Raw genomic sequence first — 18,632 nt, forward strand, 5'->3', positions numbered from 1 at the left:
CTGGTTGGTGAGTGGATTTTGTCTCAAGATCTGACCTGCTGTGTTGATGGTGGTTGCTGGGAGCCCCGAGTTAGGGAAAATCCTGTGATTTTCCATGTATTTCAGAAGAAGCCGGAGTCAGTTCATGATTTGTTCAGGGGGACTGGAGAGGGTGGTGTTTACCTCCCTTAATCAAGAGGAAAGAGGTTTAATATGAAACAGGGAGTGTGTATGATGAGGCCGTTAGGATCTCAAGCCAGCAAATAAAGTTAGCATTAAAATACACAGAGAAACCCCTGAAGGGAGGGCCACGTGATTTCAGGCAGCAGTTGTTCTCTGCCAGTGGGATAGACCGCTGTTTCTTTCACTGTGGAGCCTTAGGAGTATTTGAAAGTTTGTGCTGTGAAAAATAGGAATCTTACAGGAGAATCATATGGGGCCTGGAGAGGAACCTGTTTGGGACAGGCCGATTCCCATCTCCCGCCGCTCTGTATCTCCTGGGCACCGTGGCCTGCCTTCTCCTCCCTTCTGGTATGTGGAGGGAGCTGGGATTGCTGCGGGAGGTGCAGTGTGTTTGTGTGTAGCTGCTATGAGGAGCAGTGGGGGGACCTGGGGGAGCATCCTGGATTCCTGAAGAGGGAGGGCAGGACCTGGCCTGGAAGGAGGCCCTGCCCTGGGCGGGGCGGTACTGACGGGAGGGGCACAGTGAGTTGCCGTTGGGGATATTCCACTGGGCCCATTATGCGGCCCGTACTGGAGCCCACAGCTCCCTCTGTTTTCACCCAGGACACTCCCTGCCTGCCAGGACCGAGCCCACAGCTGCCTCCTGAGGAATTTCCTGACTCCTGTGGGCAGATGTTGGCGCCCATGGCAGCACAGGCTGCGTGAGCTATCAGTTGACATCGTGTTGTTGTTTTTATTTTTTTAAATCTCTGGTTCCCTTAAATATTTATAAAATTTGAGAGCAAGACTGGCTTGAATTGGGGCCTCTCTTTTCCTTTTCCCTTCCCTAACCACTTTTCACTCCTCGTTTGCAAGGCACCAGTGGGAAGAAGGCAGACAGGGAGAGGTGGGTGCTATCATCTCTAGCAGTGGGGACACATGTGTGGATTTACCCTTGGCCAGAAGGACCTCCCTCTGGGGATCTCTACAATATGCCCCAGGTTGAAGCCTTTGAGGGGTGGTCAGTGTACTGAGTGCGGAGCATGGGGAGCTCAAAGGAAGGGCCCAGATACTCTCAGAACATCCTGAAAGGATCCCTGCAAGGGCAGCCTTTGATTGAGTCTTGCTGAGAAGTCAGACAGTCTCAGACAGAGGTGGTAGATTTGTGGCCAACGTGCCATTGGCTGTTGGAAAGCAAATTGAGGCAACATTTCTTCACAATGCCAGTTCTCTCTACTTGCAAACACCCTGGTTCCTGGGCCCTTGGAGGCCAGGCCTGAGTTTGAGCCCCATGTTTACGGCACCCCTGGCCAGCGCCAGGCCGTACAAGGGAGACCCAGTCGTGTTTGTCAACAGGGAACATCCTTCCACAGTCTTAATTATATTTTTTGGTTTGTTTACCCATCCCTTTCCTTGTAGATAGCACAAGGGTAAACATCTTCTGGGTCTGCCTGGAGTCACAGCTCCCTGCCTCCTGGGCTGGGCTTCTGGGTCTTTTGTTCCTCTGGTGGACGTTCATCTGGTTAGGGAAGACAGAGCCCTCCCTGCCGCGTTCTCCTGCATGCTGGTCTGGATCATACCTGCTGCGGTGGCTTCTCATTTACTGTTGTGAGGCATGTGATATTTTAAAGCCATCTCTCTCCAAGAAAAGTCTCTTTTACGGGAACGTGGCTGTCTCTGCTAGTCACTGCCCCACAGCCTCGGGGTGGGGGAGGTGCCCGCCTGTGCACGGTTTGGTCTGAGAGCAGAATCTAGCCTGTCCAGGGCCTTCGACCTTCTGGGGATTTGGGAAAGTGCCACTACCTGGTGGTCCTGCCCCTGATCTCTGAGTGAGGGGTGTCCCTGTCCCTGCAGCTCCCCCAGCTGTGGCCTGAAAACCCTCCAAATGATGCCAGTGCTGCGCACGGTCACAAGAAGCAGGGGGGCCCCAGTTATAAAGGCAGGTCGGGACACTCAGGCGCCTGCTCTGCCCACCGTTCCCCACATGCCAGGCATCTGCAAGGAGGGGCTCTACCCTTTGGCTCATTGGCACAATCATTTAGGGTACTTGAGCTGCACCCTGGGGACCTCATGAACCCTAGCTTGAGTTCAAATCACATCAGGGTGATTCTGAACACTTGTCTCACACGACCCCTGACAGGACCTCTGGACAGTCAGGCATGGGAAGCTAAATGCCAACACCCTCTCTGTCTCCCTCTCTCCCTTCCTCCTTCTTTGTGTCTCTGTTTCTAAATTACAGCATGCACATAATCATTTAGGATAGTACACACAGTAATGACCAGCTGCTTCTTTTTGGAAAACAAAAAGCTTTAAGTTGCAGCATGGAGTGTTGAGATCAAAGAAAAGCTATCACAATCAGTTGTTAAAGTCTAGAAAAAAGAGACCATGGAATTCCATTTTTTAGATGTGTTCCAAAACAGGGCACATTCACGTGGTCTGAAAGGGTTTAGGTGTGGCCTCTCTGAGGACTAGCGATAGTGGTGTTCAGAGCTGTGGTTCCACAGGAGCAGCACAGGGAACACATTGAAGCCTCCAGTGGAGCCCCGCACCCAGCAGCAGCAGTGTGGTGCCTCTGCCTGCACCCCAGCTGTCTGCAGGCGCCTGTCCCCCAGGGCTGAAGTTCCACTCCAAAGCGTGAACTCCCAGCCAGAGTCCAGAGGGGAGGCCCTGCTGTGCCGGCCTCCGCAGAGTGTGTTCCTTGCCGGGAGCGTGTGTCCCCGCTGCAGCTGCTTTGTTTTGTTTTGTTTTGTCTCTCTAACCCAGGTGAAATGCTACCACAAGAAATACCGCTCGGCCACCCGTGATGTCATTTTCCGCCTGCAGTTTCACACTGGGGCTGTGCAGGGCTACGGGCTGGTGTTTGGGAAGGAGGATCTGGACAATGCCAGCAAAGGTGAGGCGCGGAGTTGGCGGCCCTGTGCTTGTGGGCAGCTGCGGTTGAATCTCCTTGGTTGATTCTTTCACTATTCTCTCTACCCTCTTTCCAAAATTCAGCCTACTGACAAAATTGTTCCCAAATCAGGAGAAAGTGATCATTGATCTCTGGGGGAAAAAAATTATGGATAACCAATGAAACTGCCTATACTTTCTGTATCATGGGGCGTCTTTATTGCAGATTTGCGAGTGGTGCTGTACTGGTTGGAATAAAGGACAAAGTCAATCCATACTTTTCCGGTTAATCATCTCCACAAATGTGTTAAAATACATTGTTTTTTTCAGATGACCGTTTTCCTGACTATGGGAAGGTTGAATTAGTCTTCTCTGCCACGCCTGAGAAGATTCAAGGTGGGTAGCTTGGTGGAATACTGGGAGGTCCTTGTTGACACTGGTGAAAGGTGCATGACGGCTACACTGGGGCTGTAGTACTAGTCTCCTGCCTTTGTGCATATTTGGAGATTTCTGTGATTAATTTTATTTAAATGCAGGATATTGGATGGTGGAACAAGAAGGCCCACTTGTGTCAGTAAGCCCCAGAAGTGGCGTGACTTGCTCACAGCCACTCAGCCAGGAGAGCCTTGGGCATGACTGGCCATTCTTGTAGGAGTAAGGTGGTATTGCATTGTGGTTTTAATTTGCATTTCCCTGGTGGTTAGTGATGTTTAGCATTTTTTCGTGTGTTTTGTTGGTTATTTGTATATCTTTTGAAAAATGTCTGTTCATATCATTTGCCCACTTTTTGATGAGATTATTTATTTTTTTTGAGGATTTGTTCGAGTTCCTTGCAGATTTTGGATATTAGCTCTTTGTCAGATGCATAGTTTGCAAATATTCTCTCTCACTCCGTGGGTTCTGTTTACTCTGATGATTATTTCTTTTGTGGTACAGAAGATTTTTAGTTTAATTAGGCCCCATTTACTTATTTTTGTTCTGTTGCATTTGCTTTTGGGGTCTTAGTCATGGATTATTTGCCTAAGCAAATGTCCAGAAGAGTTTTTCCTAGGTTGTCTTCTAGACTTTTTATGGTTTCAGGTCTTAGATTTAAATCTTGGATCCATCTTGAGTTGATTTTTATAATATAAGGTGAGAAATGGGGATCCAGTCTTATTCTTCTACATGTGGCTAGCCAGTTTTCCCAACACCGTTTGTTAAATAGGGTATTATTTCTCCAGTTTATGTTTTTGTATGCTTTGTTGAAGATCAATCAGTTGTAGTCAGTTGTATTTCTGGATTCTCTATTCTGTTCCATTGATCTGTGTGTCTACTTTTACACCGTGATGTTTTGGTAACTATAGCCTTTCAGTATAGTTTGAAGTCCAATAATATGATGCCTCCAGATTTTTGTTTTGTTTTGTTTTTAGGATTGCTTTGGCCATTTGGGCCCCTTTTTGGTTCCATATGAATTTTAAGATTTTTTTTTCTAGTTTTGTGAAAAATGATGTTAGTATTTTGATAGGAATTGCATTGAATCTGTAGATTGCTTTGGACAGTATGGTCATTTTCAGTATATTGATCCTTCCAATCCATGAGCATGGGATGTGTTTCCACTTGTTTGTGTCATTTCTGATTTCTTTCAGCAGTGTTTTGTAGTTCTCCTTGTATGGATCTTTCACCTTTTGATTAAGTATATTTCCAGTTTTTTTTTTTTTTTTAGCTGTCTTAAAAAGAATTGAGTTCTTAATTTGATTGTCAGTTTGGTCATTGTTGGTGTATAGCAGTGCTACTGATATGTGTACATTGATTTTGAAACCTGATACTTTACTGAATTCGTTTATCAAATCTAGAAGTCTTTTGGAGGAGTCTTTAGTGTTTTCTAGGTATGTGATCATATCATTGGCAAATAGCAACAGTTTTAATTCCTCTTTTCCAATTTAGGTGCCCTTTATTTCTTTCTCTTAGCTGATTGCTCTGGCAGTACTATTCCAGTACTATGTTGAATAGAAGTGGTGAAAGTAGGCATCCTTGTCTTGTTCCACTTCTCAGGGTTGGAATGCTTTCAACCTTTCCCCATTCAGCATGACATTGGCTGTGGGTTTGTCATACATGGCTTTTATTATTTTGAGGTAAGTCCCTTCTATGCCTAGTTTTTTGAGTGTTTTTATCATAAAGGGATGCTAGATTTTATCGAATGCCTTTTTCGCATCTACTGAAATGACATATGGTTTTTGTTTTTAATTCTGTTTGTATGCTGTATCACATTTATTGACTTCTATATGTTAAATCATCCCTGCTTTCCTGGGATGAAATCCACTTGATCATGGTGTATTATCTTTTTAATGTGCTGTTAGATTCAGTTAGCTAGTATTTTGTTGAAGATTTTTGCGTCTATGTTCATCAGGGATATATGTCTGTGATTTCTTTTTTGTGTGTGTGTGTGTGTTATATTCTTTCCCAGTTTTGGTATCAGGCTGATACTGGCTTCATAGAATGAGTTAGTTAGGGACAATTCCTCTTTCTCGGTCTTTGGAATTGTTCAGTAGGGTTGGCACCAATTCTTCTTTGAATGGATGGTAGAATTCAGCTGTGAACCCATCTGGCCCTGGGCTCTTTTTTATTGGCATTAAAAAAAATTATTGATTCATTTTCACTGCTTGTTACTAGTCTGTTCAGGGTTTCTGTTTCTTCCTGATTTAATCGAGGAGGGTTGTCTGTGTCCAGGAATTGACCAATTTTCTCTCAGTTTTCTAGTTCAGATACATAAAGGTGTTCATAGTAGTCTTGAATGATCTTTCGTGCTGGTTGTAATGTTTCAAGTTTCATTTCTAATTGAATTTATTTGAATCTTCTCTCTTCTTGGTTAATCTAGCTAATGGTCTATCAATTTTGTTTATCTTTTCAAAATACCAGCTTTTTGTTTCATTGATCTTTTGTATTTTGTTTCAATTTCATTTAGTTCTGCACTGATTTTTGTTTTTTATTTTCTTCTACTAGCTTTGTGTTTAGTTTATTCTTACTTCTCTAGTTCCTTGAGGTTTGACGTTAGGTTGTCAATATGTGATCTTTCAGACTTTTTGATGTAGGCATTTAGTGCTATAAACTTTTCTCTTAGCACTGGCTTTGCTGTATCCCAGAGGTTTTGATAACTTGTGTCACTATTATCATTCATTTCAAGGAATTTTTAAGTTTCCATCATGATTTCTTCATTAAGTAACCAGCATTTTAAAAAGAGAATTAGAAGTATAGTAGGCTGCAAGTATTATGTGCAAAACAAATTTTTTCCCTAAAAAGTATATTTCAAAAGAAACCAGTCCCTTTATCATCAAGGTGAATTGTCCAGATCCATCATCAAGATCCACATGCATGGGAGTTTTGTTTCCCTTTTTAATAGCTATGTAAATAATCATGCTTTTTCTATGTTCATTGTCATAGATTTAGGCAAAAACCTTTAAATACATGGCTTGTGTGTTAAAAATCCCCTTGGTGTTCCTAAAAAGACTTGAAGGGAGGAGTGTGGATCTGAGAGCCTGGAGCCTGGATTCAAATCTGTGGGCTCTGAGGCTCAGAGACAGCTTATCGGGCCTCTGTGTCCTCATCAGTGAGGTGGTCTGAAGACTCCTGTTTTGCAGAAGTGTCCAAGCCTGGAACACAGTGGACGAAAAATCAGTGCTTACTTATCCCTTTCCCCTCGTGGTTTTAACTATGGTTCTATTTGTGGAAAATCCTCCACAGTCTCTGATTAGTGTCGTGGCTCCTGGCAGGAGGGTGGAGGATGGAGTGGCTTCTCTCTCCTGCTCAAGTCAGGCTGCTCACCTGTCCTTATGGTGGAGTCAGGTGGATGGAGGTGATGGGTTTCACTGGGACTAATGTTGCTGCCTGTGCCCTGTGCAGGGTCCGAACACTTGTACAACGACCACGGTGTGATTGTGGACTACAACACAACAGACCCACTGATACGCTGGGACTCGTACGAGAACCTCAGTGCAGATGGAGAAGGTGCGTGTGGTCATCTTGTGTGCAGTTATGGAGGTGAAGGGCGCAGGGAAGACAGCCCACTCAAAGATCTGAAGTATTTTGCAGTCTGCTAAGAAGAAAAAAATCCCTGTTTTCTCAGAGGTCCGGAATCACACCTTTGTGTGACACTGTTGTGAGTTTTGAGGGTCTTCATGAGAATAAGGCATGGTGAGTTTGGGTCAGGGCTTTTTGTGAAGCTGTAACGGGTGGATGAGCTGTCAGTGAAGTTATATCCAGGAGCTCCTTGGCCTGAACTTGTGTGTATGTATAATGCCAGGGACCATTCCCCCTTCTTCCCTCCCTTCCTCTTTGCATATGGGGATGCCAAGCGCTGGCCACAGCCAGCCTAGCTACTATTGTACGGCCCCACATGCAACAGACATCTTGTTTTAATTTCTGTTTGCTTGTTAGTCTAGTGTTCCTGATTTATGGCTGTATCATTTAAATCTCTGTTTTCATGAAACCATCTCACCCAAACATGTCCTCTGTTCACCTGTGGAATATGCACATTGGGTCATAGCTAGGAGCGTGAAGGAGGAAAGGAAGGAAGGGGCAGCTGTGTGCTGGAATCTCCACAAGACACAACTAGAGGCTAATTTCAAAGGAGGGGAATTGAGGCTTTTCCTGGCGTGTCATGCTGATCTCTTGTCTTTTTCAACCACCGACTGAGAATCAGACTTGCTTTGGGAAAGAAATTAAAACACTTTTTGTCAGATTAGTTACATCCAGATGTAAAATAGCTAAAAGCAAGTGTTGTGGAAAGAACTGCAGTAGCGCCCCATCTTTGTGGCTCGCTGAGCTTCCCATGACTCCAGGAAGGTGGTGTCTGTGGTTAGTGAGAAAGGACACCAATTGTGTGTCCCAGGGCAGCACACGGCTCCTCTCTGTTGCCCTGGGAAAAAGCTTGCTCCTTCATAGGCCTTATGGGATGGAATTTCAACTCAAGGAATTGTTGCAACGCAAATACACCTGGACCAGAGGTGGAGACCCACAGACGGAATGCTGATGGTAAGGACATTAAAACACAGATGAAATTTGGGGCTAGTGGGCAAGTTGTTGTGGATGGGGAGAGCCTTGCTCTGGCCTGTAAAGTAAACAGAGTATTCTTTGCTGGTGTGAATTATTCAGCACACCAGTCCTTCCAGATAACCAGCACGTTAAAAGAAATGTAGCTGAAAACTCTTGGAAAATGATACATTGTCTCTCAAAAGATCACAGTGCACACTGGAATATTAAAGCTGTGAGAATAATTTCATAAGATTTATCAAACAACAGTTATCAGACTTTTTGATCACAGAGCTCTTTTTCCAGTAACGTCTGTTTGCGTCTGCATAGCTATACTCTGTCTATCACACGGTGATGTTTTCCACTGGAGGAGAGAAGGGTGAAGCGGTGGCTGGTGAAGTGTGTAAATAATCAGCGCAAGGCAAGATGGGGAAAGGGGCTAATTTGGAGAGCTGGATGGGGACTCTGAGGACAGTTGACTTAGCATCTTAAATTCCAGGCCGAGGCGAGTGGATTTTACCACAGAGGTCCCTTGCTGCATGGGAGCCAGTGAGCAGTGCTCTGTCCTGAGGTGACGAATCAGTGGCTGTGCCGAGTCTCCTGGAGAACAGGGAAGCGAGTTGTGGAAAGGTCATTCTCGTGATGCTGGGAGGTTCCTTGCTTGCCAAGGGAGGGGCGAGCCTGGAGGATTATTGGCCATGAGGGAGGCAGGGTTTCTAAAACACAGGTGGGGTGTTCTCTGTGCCAATGCCATAAGAGGGGAGCAGTGAAGTCTGGTGGACAGTGTGGAGGAGCCCCAGCTCCTGTGAGGAGCATGCTCTGGAGGGCGGCTCTGTGCTTAGTCCCGCTGTGGGTGCCCCACTGTTGTCCCCAAGCTGGCTCCCAGATGAGCCTGTGACCTGCCTGCGGGGCAGACTTTATCCTTCCCATGTCACAACCAGGGAACTGAAAGCTGGGCGCCTGCAGCACGTCACTCACAGGTGGTGAAGGACCTACGTTGATTTTATGTAGAAAACATATAGACAGAAAATCAGTTGAGTGTTCACCATCCTTTAGGGGTTACATGAAACTTTACAGAGAATCTGTGGAATTACGTGTGTGAGCGTGTGTGTATAGATCCATACGTTGTAGAGGACTTGCCGTTATCACTGGGTGAAATAGACAGAATTCAGTCTTAAAGACTCAGCCACCTCAGTGTCTCCTGAAGATGCAGAGGGAGATACTTCTTTACTTAGAGGCCCTCTCAGCCCATTCATGCTGCCTTAACAGATGACCATAACCTGGGTGTCTTAAACAACAAACGTGTATTTCTCCTACTTTGAGAGGCTGGGAAGTCCAAGATCAGGCAGCCAGCCTGGCGGATTCTGGTGAGAGCTGTCATCTGGTTGCCAACTCCTGCCTTCTTGTGTCTCCACGTGGTGGTGAGGAGAGGAAGCTCCTTGGGGCCTCCTTTCTGAGGGCATCAATCCCACTTATAGGGGCTCCACCCTTATGCTCTGAGCACTGCCAAAGGTCCTGCCTCCTAATACCATCACACTGGGGATTAGGTTTTGATGTATGAATCTTAGGGGACACAGATATTCAGTCCACAGCAGATACTCAATGCGTGTTTCTTGAATGAATGATTAGAGAAGCAATTTGAACTTTAAATATCTAAGGCCCTGACGTTACAAATCACAATTCTCATTGGTGTATTTTTCATGCAGCATCTTCTGAGCCAGTGGTGTGAGCAGGTGGGTGACTGCTGTGGACTGTGTGGTTGGAGGTGGTGGAGCCATGCAGGTGATGGTCTGGGCATCCACTTGGGACTCTGTGTCACCAAGAGTTGGGTCCAGGGGCGAGTAGAGAAGGTCTGGCATTGCCATGCAAAGGATGGAGCCAGTCGGGAGTGGGTGCATAAGAGTTCTGGAAAGAAACTGAGAAGGACAGGGCAGAGTGGGAAGGACACCCTGGAGAGAGTGGTTCCCAGACAGGAGGGTGAGGAGTCGGATAGGGCGCCAAGGCAGCCAGGTACACTTTGCAGCCAGATTCACAGCTTTGTCTTCACTGCTTCCAGGCTTCATAAAGCAGCAGAGACCCCCTTTATGGGCAGAGTCATGGCCAGACTCCTCAGGGATATAGTGGGTGAGAGTGCAGCCTCCTCCCAGCGCCTGGTTCATCCCTTGCAGCCTCGATGATATCTGAAGCCCATGAGTACCCCCAGGGAGGTGGAGGGACAGGGGAGGACTCAGAGCGAGCTCAGGACTGGTATCCGGATGCTTAGCCCAGAACCCACCACAAGGAATCTGAGTCGTCTCCCAAAACTGGATCTCAGCAACCTTCCCTTGAACCACTGCCTGAGCCTTCTTGAGAATTCCAGCTCCTGAGTTACAGACAAGCACGGAGCCTTTCCTCAAATCTGCATCCCCTCCTCCTGAATCCCCTCCATCCCCACGTGCTGTCTGGCGTGTCTGGGGTACCTGATTCAATGGAGTGAGTTTTATGCTTTTCTTTCTTTCTTTTACATACATTTAAGATTGTATCAATAATTTTTGAAGATGTAAATTATCAAAAAGAAGGAATAATTACCCCCATCTTACCGTCTAGAGATGAAGCACTCGTCACTGGTGTATTTTCGGCATGATTTCTAAATATCATGTGATTTGTCATAATAGGATCAGCCTGTGCATTGTTTTATAGCCTGAGTTTTTCACTTAACCCACCTCCTTGAGCATCTGTGCACATCTTTAAACTTTTCTTCCCATGTCCTTCTCACTGAGCACACTGGATTCCCTTAGAGGGGCTTCCAAAGTGCGTTTGATCTTATTGCTGCACTCCTGCAGGGTTTCCAAGTTCTCCCTGTGAGACACGAGGCTGCCATCACCACCTCTGCCATCAAAGCTCTGCAGAATCCCCAGGCTTGGGTCCTTTTGAGAAGGTGTTCCCCAGAAAGAGTAGTCACCTGTGGATAGAAAACTCATCCTTGCTGAATTTCCCTCCTCTCTTCCACTCTGCAGCCCTCCTCAGCCCCTCTTTGGCGTGGAGGCCGGTATGCTGCATTGGTCAGCTGTTACTCCAGGCAGCCTTCGCTCTTGCCTGTGGTCAGCAGTGCCTGGCTCGGGTCCCTGGACTGGACGCCGCCTGGCGGGTGAAAGGCGGAGTCCCAGCCGCATTCCCACCAGGGCTTTAGCCTTCAGAGCTGTCCAATGCTTTGAGGAGTTAAGGAAGGTTTGGCAGCCTCTGAAACATTCTCTTTTAGCTGGGAAAAGGATGTATTGCGGCACTCTCTTTTCCACCCCTGCCCCTGCCTTTTCTATCCCCACCCCTGCCTGGTTAAAAAACCCCCAAAATGTTGACTTAAGCCGCATTTATCTCTAGCAGTGGTTGCTGTCCTGGAATGGAGCCCTCTGCAGCTGCCTTCAATCTGGGCCTGTGTTAGGGGAGTGCCTGCTTTGATGTGTGAGCGCAACATTCTGCTTCTATACTCAGAAAAGAGCCGGCCTTGAATCCGTTCCAGTGTGGGCAAGTGATTACAAACTCCCCGTCTTCAGCACAGAGAGGAGCACATGGCCCTGGTCTCCCCATGGGTCTGTGGTCCTGGCAGGTGGTGGCTGCGGGGGACGGCAGTCGTGTCAGTGTTCCCTGGGATGGTTGCTCTCCCCGAGGAGAAGGAAGAATGTCTCGCGGCACACAGTGTGGCAGCCTGCCGGAAGCCTCACTATGGTATTTTAATCCTCGAGAGAGCTTGTGAGCCCATTTTAGAGATAAAGAGAGCAGATCCAAAGAGAAATCAAAAGCTAGGCCAGGGACCCTGGTAGCCTTCTGGCGTTGTACACTGTCGGCGATGGCAGCTGTGACTCAGAGTGTGTCTTGTGCTGGAGACCGTGCAGGACAGGGCTCATACCCTTGACTTTCCTCTTTGAGACTTTGAGACTCAGTGAGACTGGGCTGAGTCTCACTGGGTGCCCCACCTCCTTGTCACACAAGAGGGCTGTGGGTGGGGGGATTTCTTACCCTAGTAGGATGTACCTGCTTTTTCAGTTTCAGACTTGCTGTGATGGTCTAAGGGAATGCCCACAGCAACATATGTGTCCCTGGATTTGTAATGTCACCACCAAGAACGCAGCGTGTACTCCCTCCTCTCCATGGCTGAGAGTGATGAACGATGGCCTCACTTCCTTTTTCTCCCCACCATTGGGCCTCAGCCCCTCCAGACAGGATTCTCCCCACAGTACTCTTCAGGGAGGCTCTGCAAAGCCCTGGACCCCATGTTGCTGAGCCCCATGGAGAACATCTCATTCTCCTCGCTGGACGTCTCTGGAGCATCTGTGTCAGTGGCCACACTCCCCATCGGGATGCTTTCTACTTGCTCTCATAAGCCACATTCTCTTTGACTTTCCCAGTCTGTAAAGTGGCCTGTTGTAATTGGATGACTCTAAAGATACCTCCCTCCAACTCTGAGATTTTTGTTATCATACACACCATTTGTCATATTCACGCATCTCGTATTTTCTTGGGAATTGCCATGGCTCTGATGCTGGGGTGGGCGCAGGAAGAAACACAGCAGACCCTCTAATTGGGAAGACACAGGTATACATCACTTGTTGCCACAGGGTGCACCGTGTACCATAATTGGGGTATACCAGGAATTAGGAAAGAATTGAAGAGAAACATCCACTTTGCCTGTACAATCCAAGGAGATTCACGAAGAGGACGGCCCTTGCAGGTAGGGAATGCAGACAGGGAATGCCTAGCCCTGGGCATGGGGCATAGGTGTGCAGCACATATTCACGGGGTGGAAGTGTGTTCCGCCTGGCTGGTGTGTGCAGGAGGAAGTAAGAGGTGCTGTGTGTGATGGATCGTGAGATCGGGGAACGTCAGCTTCCTTTCCTGAGCCTGGCTCCTTTGCCGGGTGACAGTGAGGATCCCAGGAGCCACATGACTGGAGGATACAGAAAGATAACAAAGGGCTGGAGGACTCCCTGGGGGAGGCAGAGTGTGGAGAGGAAGGAGAGTAGAGAATGGGCTTCTGGACTCCCCAGCTAAGAACTGACAGAGGCCTGGACTTGGGTGTGGCTCTGGTGATGGAGAGTAGGGGCCTTTAGATATTTAGGAGGTAGATGAGTGAGACTCTATGACAGATTTAGAGGAAGGGTTGAGCAGCAGGGAAGCTTCAAGAATGGCTGAGGGTTGGAGATGAAGGCCTGCTCTGTCACTCTTGTCCTTGGTTTCTTGCCTTGACCTAGGACTTTTTGAGTGCAGCTCAAACTCTTACCAATCCAAGAGTGTGCAGGACGAGGGCCGTGGCATTGCCAGGCCTGGGCTCTGCCACTTTAAGTGGATACCTTGATGAACATTCCCAGAGTCCAGGCTTTGGGGCTTCCATGGGGCTGCTAAAGCAGGCAGACAGAGGAGATTCACATTTGTCTGCAGCCTTCGCAATAAGACACAGTCCTGAAGTGGCCATACCGTGTTCTCAGAATACTGTTCCGAGCTCCAGGAATGGGCTACGATGAGGACATGTTGGGTCAGGAAGCGCTGGCTGCAGTGTGCAGAGCTGGCCAGGAAGTGCTGGATCAAGCTGAGACCATTCAAGTGTTGCCACTTTGAAAATGGATTTGAAAACTTTCCTCCCCAGACGTTGTTGGGTTTTAAGATTTGGAAATTGAAGTAAACTTTGACAACTTTAGTGGAGGAGGGGACCGATGGCACCTGACAGATCCTTCAGTCCTGGCTCTGCTCTTTGCTGAGTGCTTGGGTATACACAGTGCCTTGTGTCTGCAGCCTGGTCCTTGTTGGCAAGATGGGGTGCTGCCCCCCAGCATCCAGAGCTGCTCCAGGGCACTTTGCATGGTGTTCAGCCACCCTGTGACAATTGACTCTGCACCAGGCAGAAGAATATTTCTTTAGGTCTTGCCCCCAAACCAGGCTTTTCTAGGCATTGCTTGCTTAGATAGCTCTAGTGAAAAGCAGCTGTCATCAGGCAACTAAAGTTGTATGAGACAGAAACGGGCCAGATGGGTGTGTAGTCCTGTTCTGAGCCTGAGATTTCCTCCCTCTGCATCTCTTGATTGTGAATTGAGGCTGCAAGCCTCCAACCCACAAACACCAAAGGGGACCCCCTTGCAGGCGTGATCGCAGACCAAACAGCAAATCTTCCTGAATGTCACCTGAGAGAGTGGCCTGGGGGCGCCGGCTTCCTCCTGTCTCAAGTGTGAGAGGCCTACCCTCTGTTAAAACCAGGATCAAGTCCTGTGGGTGTTACTTTCAAAAAATTGATACACTCCATCAGAAGAGTGAGGGTGGCATTGGGGGCAGTCAAAAGAGTTGTTCCAGTCCCTGAGCCGCCATCTCATTAAGTGTTCGTTACTTTTCGAATCCGATAGTAATCAGAGGAATTGGCTCAAGTTCTATGTTGTCCTGTACAAGTTTGCAGAAATCGGTCCACAAGAGTGGCCTTAATAGTTAAGTAGCATCACCCCCTGGGACAGTGAAAGAGGTGCTGAGAGTTGGCTGGATTTGTCCTGGGTCCTCAGGGGCCCCCCAACCCCCAGTCGGCACACAAACCTTGGGCCTCCTCTGCTTCCTGGGAGGAAGGGTACCCCCAATATCCCACTGGATGGGGTGTCCTGTGCATGCAGACAGGGGTCTACAAGGTGGATGGCTTGTTTGTATTTCTGCAGTTACTGTGTCTTCTCCTTCTTCTTCTTCTCCTCCTTCTCCTTCTCCTTCTTCTCCTCCTTCTCCTTCTCCTCCTCCTCCTCCTCCTTCTTCTCCTCCTCCTTCTCCTTCTTTCTTTCTTCTTCCTTCTTTCCTCCTCCTCCTCTTCCTCCTCTTCTTCTTCCTCTTCTTCCTCTGCTGCTGCTGCTGCTTCTGCTGCTGCTGCTGCTGCTGCTGTTGCTGCTTCTGCTGCTGCTTCTGCTGCTGCTGCTGCTTCTGCTTCTGCTGCTTCTGCTTCTGCTTCCTCTGCTTCTGCTTCTTCTGCTTCTTCTACCTCTGCTTCTTCTGCTTCTGCTTCTGCTTCTCCTTCTTCTTCTCTTCTCCTCCCTCTCTCTCTCCCCTTCTTCTTCTTTTTCTTTTTTTTTCTTTCTTTGAGAGGGAATCTCACTCTGTCACCCAGGCTGGAGTGCAGCGGCCCAATCTTGGCTCACTGCAACCTCCACCTCCTGGGTTCAAGCAGTCGTCTCTGCCTCAGCCTCCCAAGTAGCTGGGACTACAGGTGCCTGCCACCATGCCCAGCTAATTTTTGTATTCTCAGTAGAGATGGGGTTTTCACTATGTTGGCCAGGCTAGTCTTGATCTCCTCACCTCAGGTGACCTGCCCACCTGGCCCTCCCAAAGTGCTGGGATTACAGGTGTGAGCTACCGCGTCTGGCCTACTATGTCTTCTTAGAGTCCAGAGGAGCTGTGCTTCTTAATCTCTTTTCACTTTCCTCTGCTATTTGTGGTCAGTATCTCCACTGCTCTTTGGTGACCCTGCCCACTTAACCAACATGCATGCAATGATTCATGCCCCTGTCCTGCATTCCTTCCCCAAAGCTGCAGATCTTGGGACTCTAATTCCCACCTATGGGGACTACAACCTTGACTGTTCTTCTGTTGGTGGATTCCCTGAGACGTGAACCTGGAAGAGGGCTCCATCCCCACAGTCTCCCTGGGACCCTGAGCCACGAAGCTTCCCACACCCAGCATGAGCAGCAGTGTGTGTGTGTGTGTGTGTGTGTGTGTGTGTGTGTGTGTGTGTGTGTAGACCTTGGTGTAATGAGGGTTTGGTCCTTATTCTTCTTACAAGGCCCTTGCTGCCACCCCTTTCCAAGTCACATCTCAGTCAAGCCCCTCTTCCCAGATGTGCTCTTCTGCCCATCTCCTGGTAGGAGTAGGGGGCCAGAATGGCACTCGATCAAACCTGCTGAGTTTCCATCTGTGTCTTCTTGGGTAGAACCTTTCTCTCCATTGCCTGGAAGAGTCAGGGCTGCAACTTCATTTTGCCTCTCTGTAAGAGCCTGCAATTGCACTTGTGCCAAGTCGGGGAAAGAGAGCACCTGCTGACTTTAAGTATTTGATAAACAGAACCAAAATGTGAGAGAGAATGAGGCTGGGACTGAAGAAAAGCAGAGTCTCTTCCTCACATGCACACGCTTCTGTGTGCCCGGCCCACAGGGTCATCCTCACCATCTTCCTCAGCCCTTGGCTGGAAGAGTAGAACTTGTGCGTGCTCTGGCTCTTCTCTTTCAGGCTTAAAGGAATGTCTGGGGAGGCCTTTTAGATTATGCGTGCAAGACTGTCTCATCTACTCGTTTCTTTGGAAAGTGCTGCAAGACGGAGCTGCCAGTGCTTCCTAGGGGAGGGAAATGTTGCGGATGACTTAGGGGAAAAGGGAGGTGTTCATACAAAAGGGGCAGCTGGGACAATCTCTTTGACTTGGGTCCTTTGTCCTTGTGGGGACAGGGACCCTTACATGGAGGTGCACCCTCACGGCCTGTGTCTCTGACCCCATTCGGCCATCTGGGCTGGGAGACCACCATCCACATTCACGCTCCCTTTAAGCAAATGATTCTCCTGCCTTTTACGGTGATGTTCTTGGTGCTGGCATTGACCTTAGGAGTAACAGCATTCTTGGGGTCAACAGCTTTCAAACTCTATACCTGTGGCTCCAGGATTCCAAGTTGGTTATTAAGGAGCAGCCCCAGCCTCTCTCCATCCACTCCTGTCAGAACCCTCCGCAGCCCCAGCCCCACCTTGATCTTTTTCTGTTTTTGTATTGGGTTTCTGCATAAAGATTTGTTTGAAGATCAAGTTCTGCTATTGAAAGTTGGGCACTCTGGCCCTGTACAGTTGATTCTGGGACTTTAGATAGTTAAAGTTGTGTTTAAATGTTGACAGACAAGCTACTTGATGTTAAACACACATTCAATTGCATATAAATTGTCACTTAATCTCTCTGTAAGTCCAAGGACAGAGGGGATGCAGTTGTATTCCGTTACTATTATCTAAGATGCCATGGAGGGCAGGGCATGTGAGGTAGAAGGCATAGGTGTCAGAGACTAGTGGGTGTGTTCCTTACTTAAATTTTTTAACGTAGCACAGATTGCAGAGGATATTTTATGTAAAACATCCAGCTATTTCTTGAAAAACAGGGTTGATATAATGGCAGCTTGTGCTGTTATGTAAGAAAAGCGAGCTTTAATGGATCTTCAGACTTGCTCAGTTTATCTTGCTGATAGGAGCAATTCTGACCTACTTTGGGGATGAAAGCTGGTTTCCACAGCACTCCTTTCCCCCTGCAGACACTGTGCTGGATGGGGACGCATGCCAGGCCGAGCAAAGCTGAGACCGCCTCGGCTTGTTGCCTCAGCACAGCCATATACCTAGAGCCTGGCTGTCTGTCGGGGAGACCTGGCATGGAGGTCCATGGATCAGGGTAAGAGACAGGGTAACCACTTTGCTGTGTGAGCCAGGAGTGTGATTAGAGCATGTCACAGAGAGGGAGCCAAGGTCAAGGCCTGTCAAGGGTGGACACCAAGTGACAGTTGCTCTGGCTGGAACTGGGAGCCCAGATTTAAATCCCTAGGGCCCGAGAGACTGACGCAAAGTGCAGGGAAAGCCATTGACCCCAGGAGCTGGGAAAACAGGTTTCTGTGGACAGGAGGAGGGCGTCCCCAGCAAATGTCCTGTGCGTGCTCTGCCTGCACCTGCCTGTTGTGGATGTGGGGGGACCCCCTCCTGTTGATAGGGCCTAGGCGGAGGGTACAACTGTCCCCAGGAAGTTTTCTTCCACATAGCAAGAGCCAGAGATGTGTTTAGTGTTTCTTTATAAGTGCATAGTGATGATTTCTTAACAAGGAAAATATACCCTTTGACACTGTGTTCTTTCAGACTTCACCATGGAAAGTTGAATTAATTTACGATTCATGATGGTGACAGTCTATGGAAAATTATACTATGAAAATTCATAGTATTTGAATTTTCATAATAATATTTGTTTTTGTCAGTGTGGATGTGAGCTAATTTGTGACATGGGATATATTCTCACTGAAATTAGGCCAAATGGTTAGAGCAATAGCAAGATTTGGTGTTGATTGATTGAGCGAATTCTGCCAAGGTCTCAACAGCTGTCCTTTGGTGGCAGCAGTAGCCGTGCATTGCCCCTGAACTCGTAGCAGTGAGTCTGGGATGCTGCTGGGCCCCTGACTAGGATGAGGCAGAAGGAAAAGCGGTGGGGAAGCCACTGAGTGATGGGCACTATGGGTGCTTTCCCGAGGGTGGGCAGAGGCTGCAAGGAAACCATCTTTCTCGTAGTATTGGGAGTTCATTCTTTATTCCTGTACATGTAAGATACTGCTCTCTTGTTAATCATAAGTCGGAGGATTCCAATAGGTCACCTGGGAAGAGAAGGCGGAGTGTCACCTTCTGGGAAGCTCATGAAAGAAAACCAGAGGCCATGTGTGTTTGTCAGGGAGGCTCTGTAGGATCCAGGATGCAGTCTCCATCTCCTCCCTGCCTCTCTGAGCATCGGCAGTGCTGGATACTGCAGATACAGAGCTGAATTGGATGGCACAGCTCCGTGCAGAAGCCAGGACAGGGCTGGAATGGCTAATGGTTGTTGTTGTCAGAGCTCA

The 18,632-nt window shown here is 48.1% G+C and overlaps 1 protein-coding gene across 17 annotated transcripts in view; it reads left to right on the plus strand.

Annotated features, from left to right (window-relative positions):
• Positions 1-18,632, plus strand: part of TNS3 (tensin 3) — a 308,196-nt gene that overhangs the window by 178,133 nt on the left and 111,431 nt on the right. For 11 of the 17 annotated variants that reach the window (XM_063667329.1, XM_063667338.1, XM_063667327.1 and 8 more), the window contains 4 exons: positions 2,905-3,034; positions 3,361-3,426; positions 6,907-7,011; positions 7,948-8,037. In XM_063667329.1, the coding sequence (XP_063523399.1) occupies positions 2,905-3,034; positions 3,361-3,426; positions 6,907-7,011; positions 7,948-8,037 (391 nt within the window). The remainder of the gene's footprint in view (positions 1-2,904; positions 3,035-3,360; positions 3,427-6,906; positions 7,012-7,947; positions 8,038-18,632) is intronic. The other 6 variants (XM_063667331.1, XM_063667330.1, XM_063667341.1 and 3 more) reach the window with 1 other exon arrangement.

This window comes from Pongo pygmaeus, chromosome 6 (genome assembly GCF_028885625.2).
Source record: "Pongo pygmaeus isolate AG05252 chromosome 6, NHGRI_mPonPyg2-v2.0_pri, whole genome shotgun sequence".
Lineage (NCBI taxonomy): Eukaryota > Metazoa > Chordata > Mammalia > Primates > Hominidae > Pongo > Pongo pygmaeus.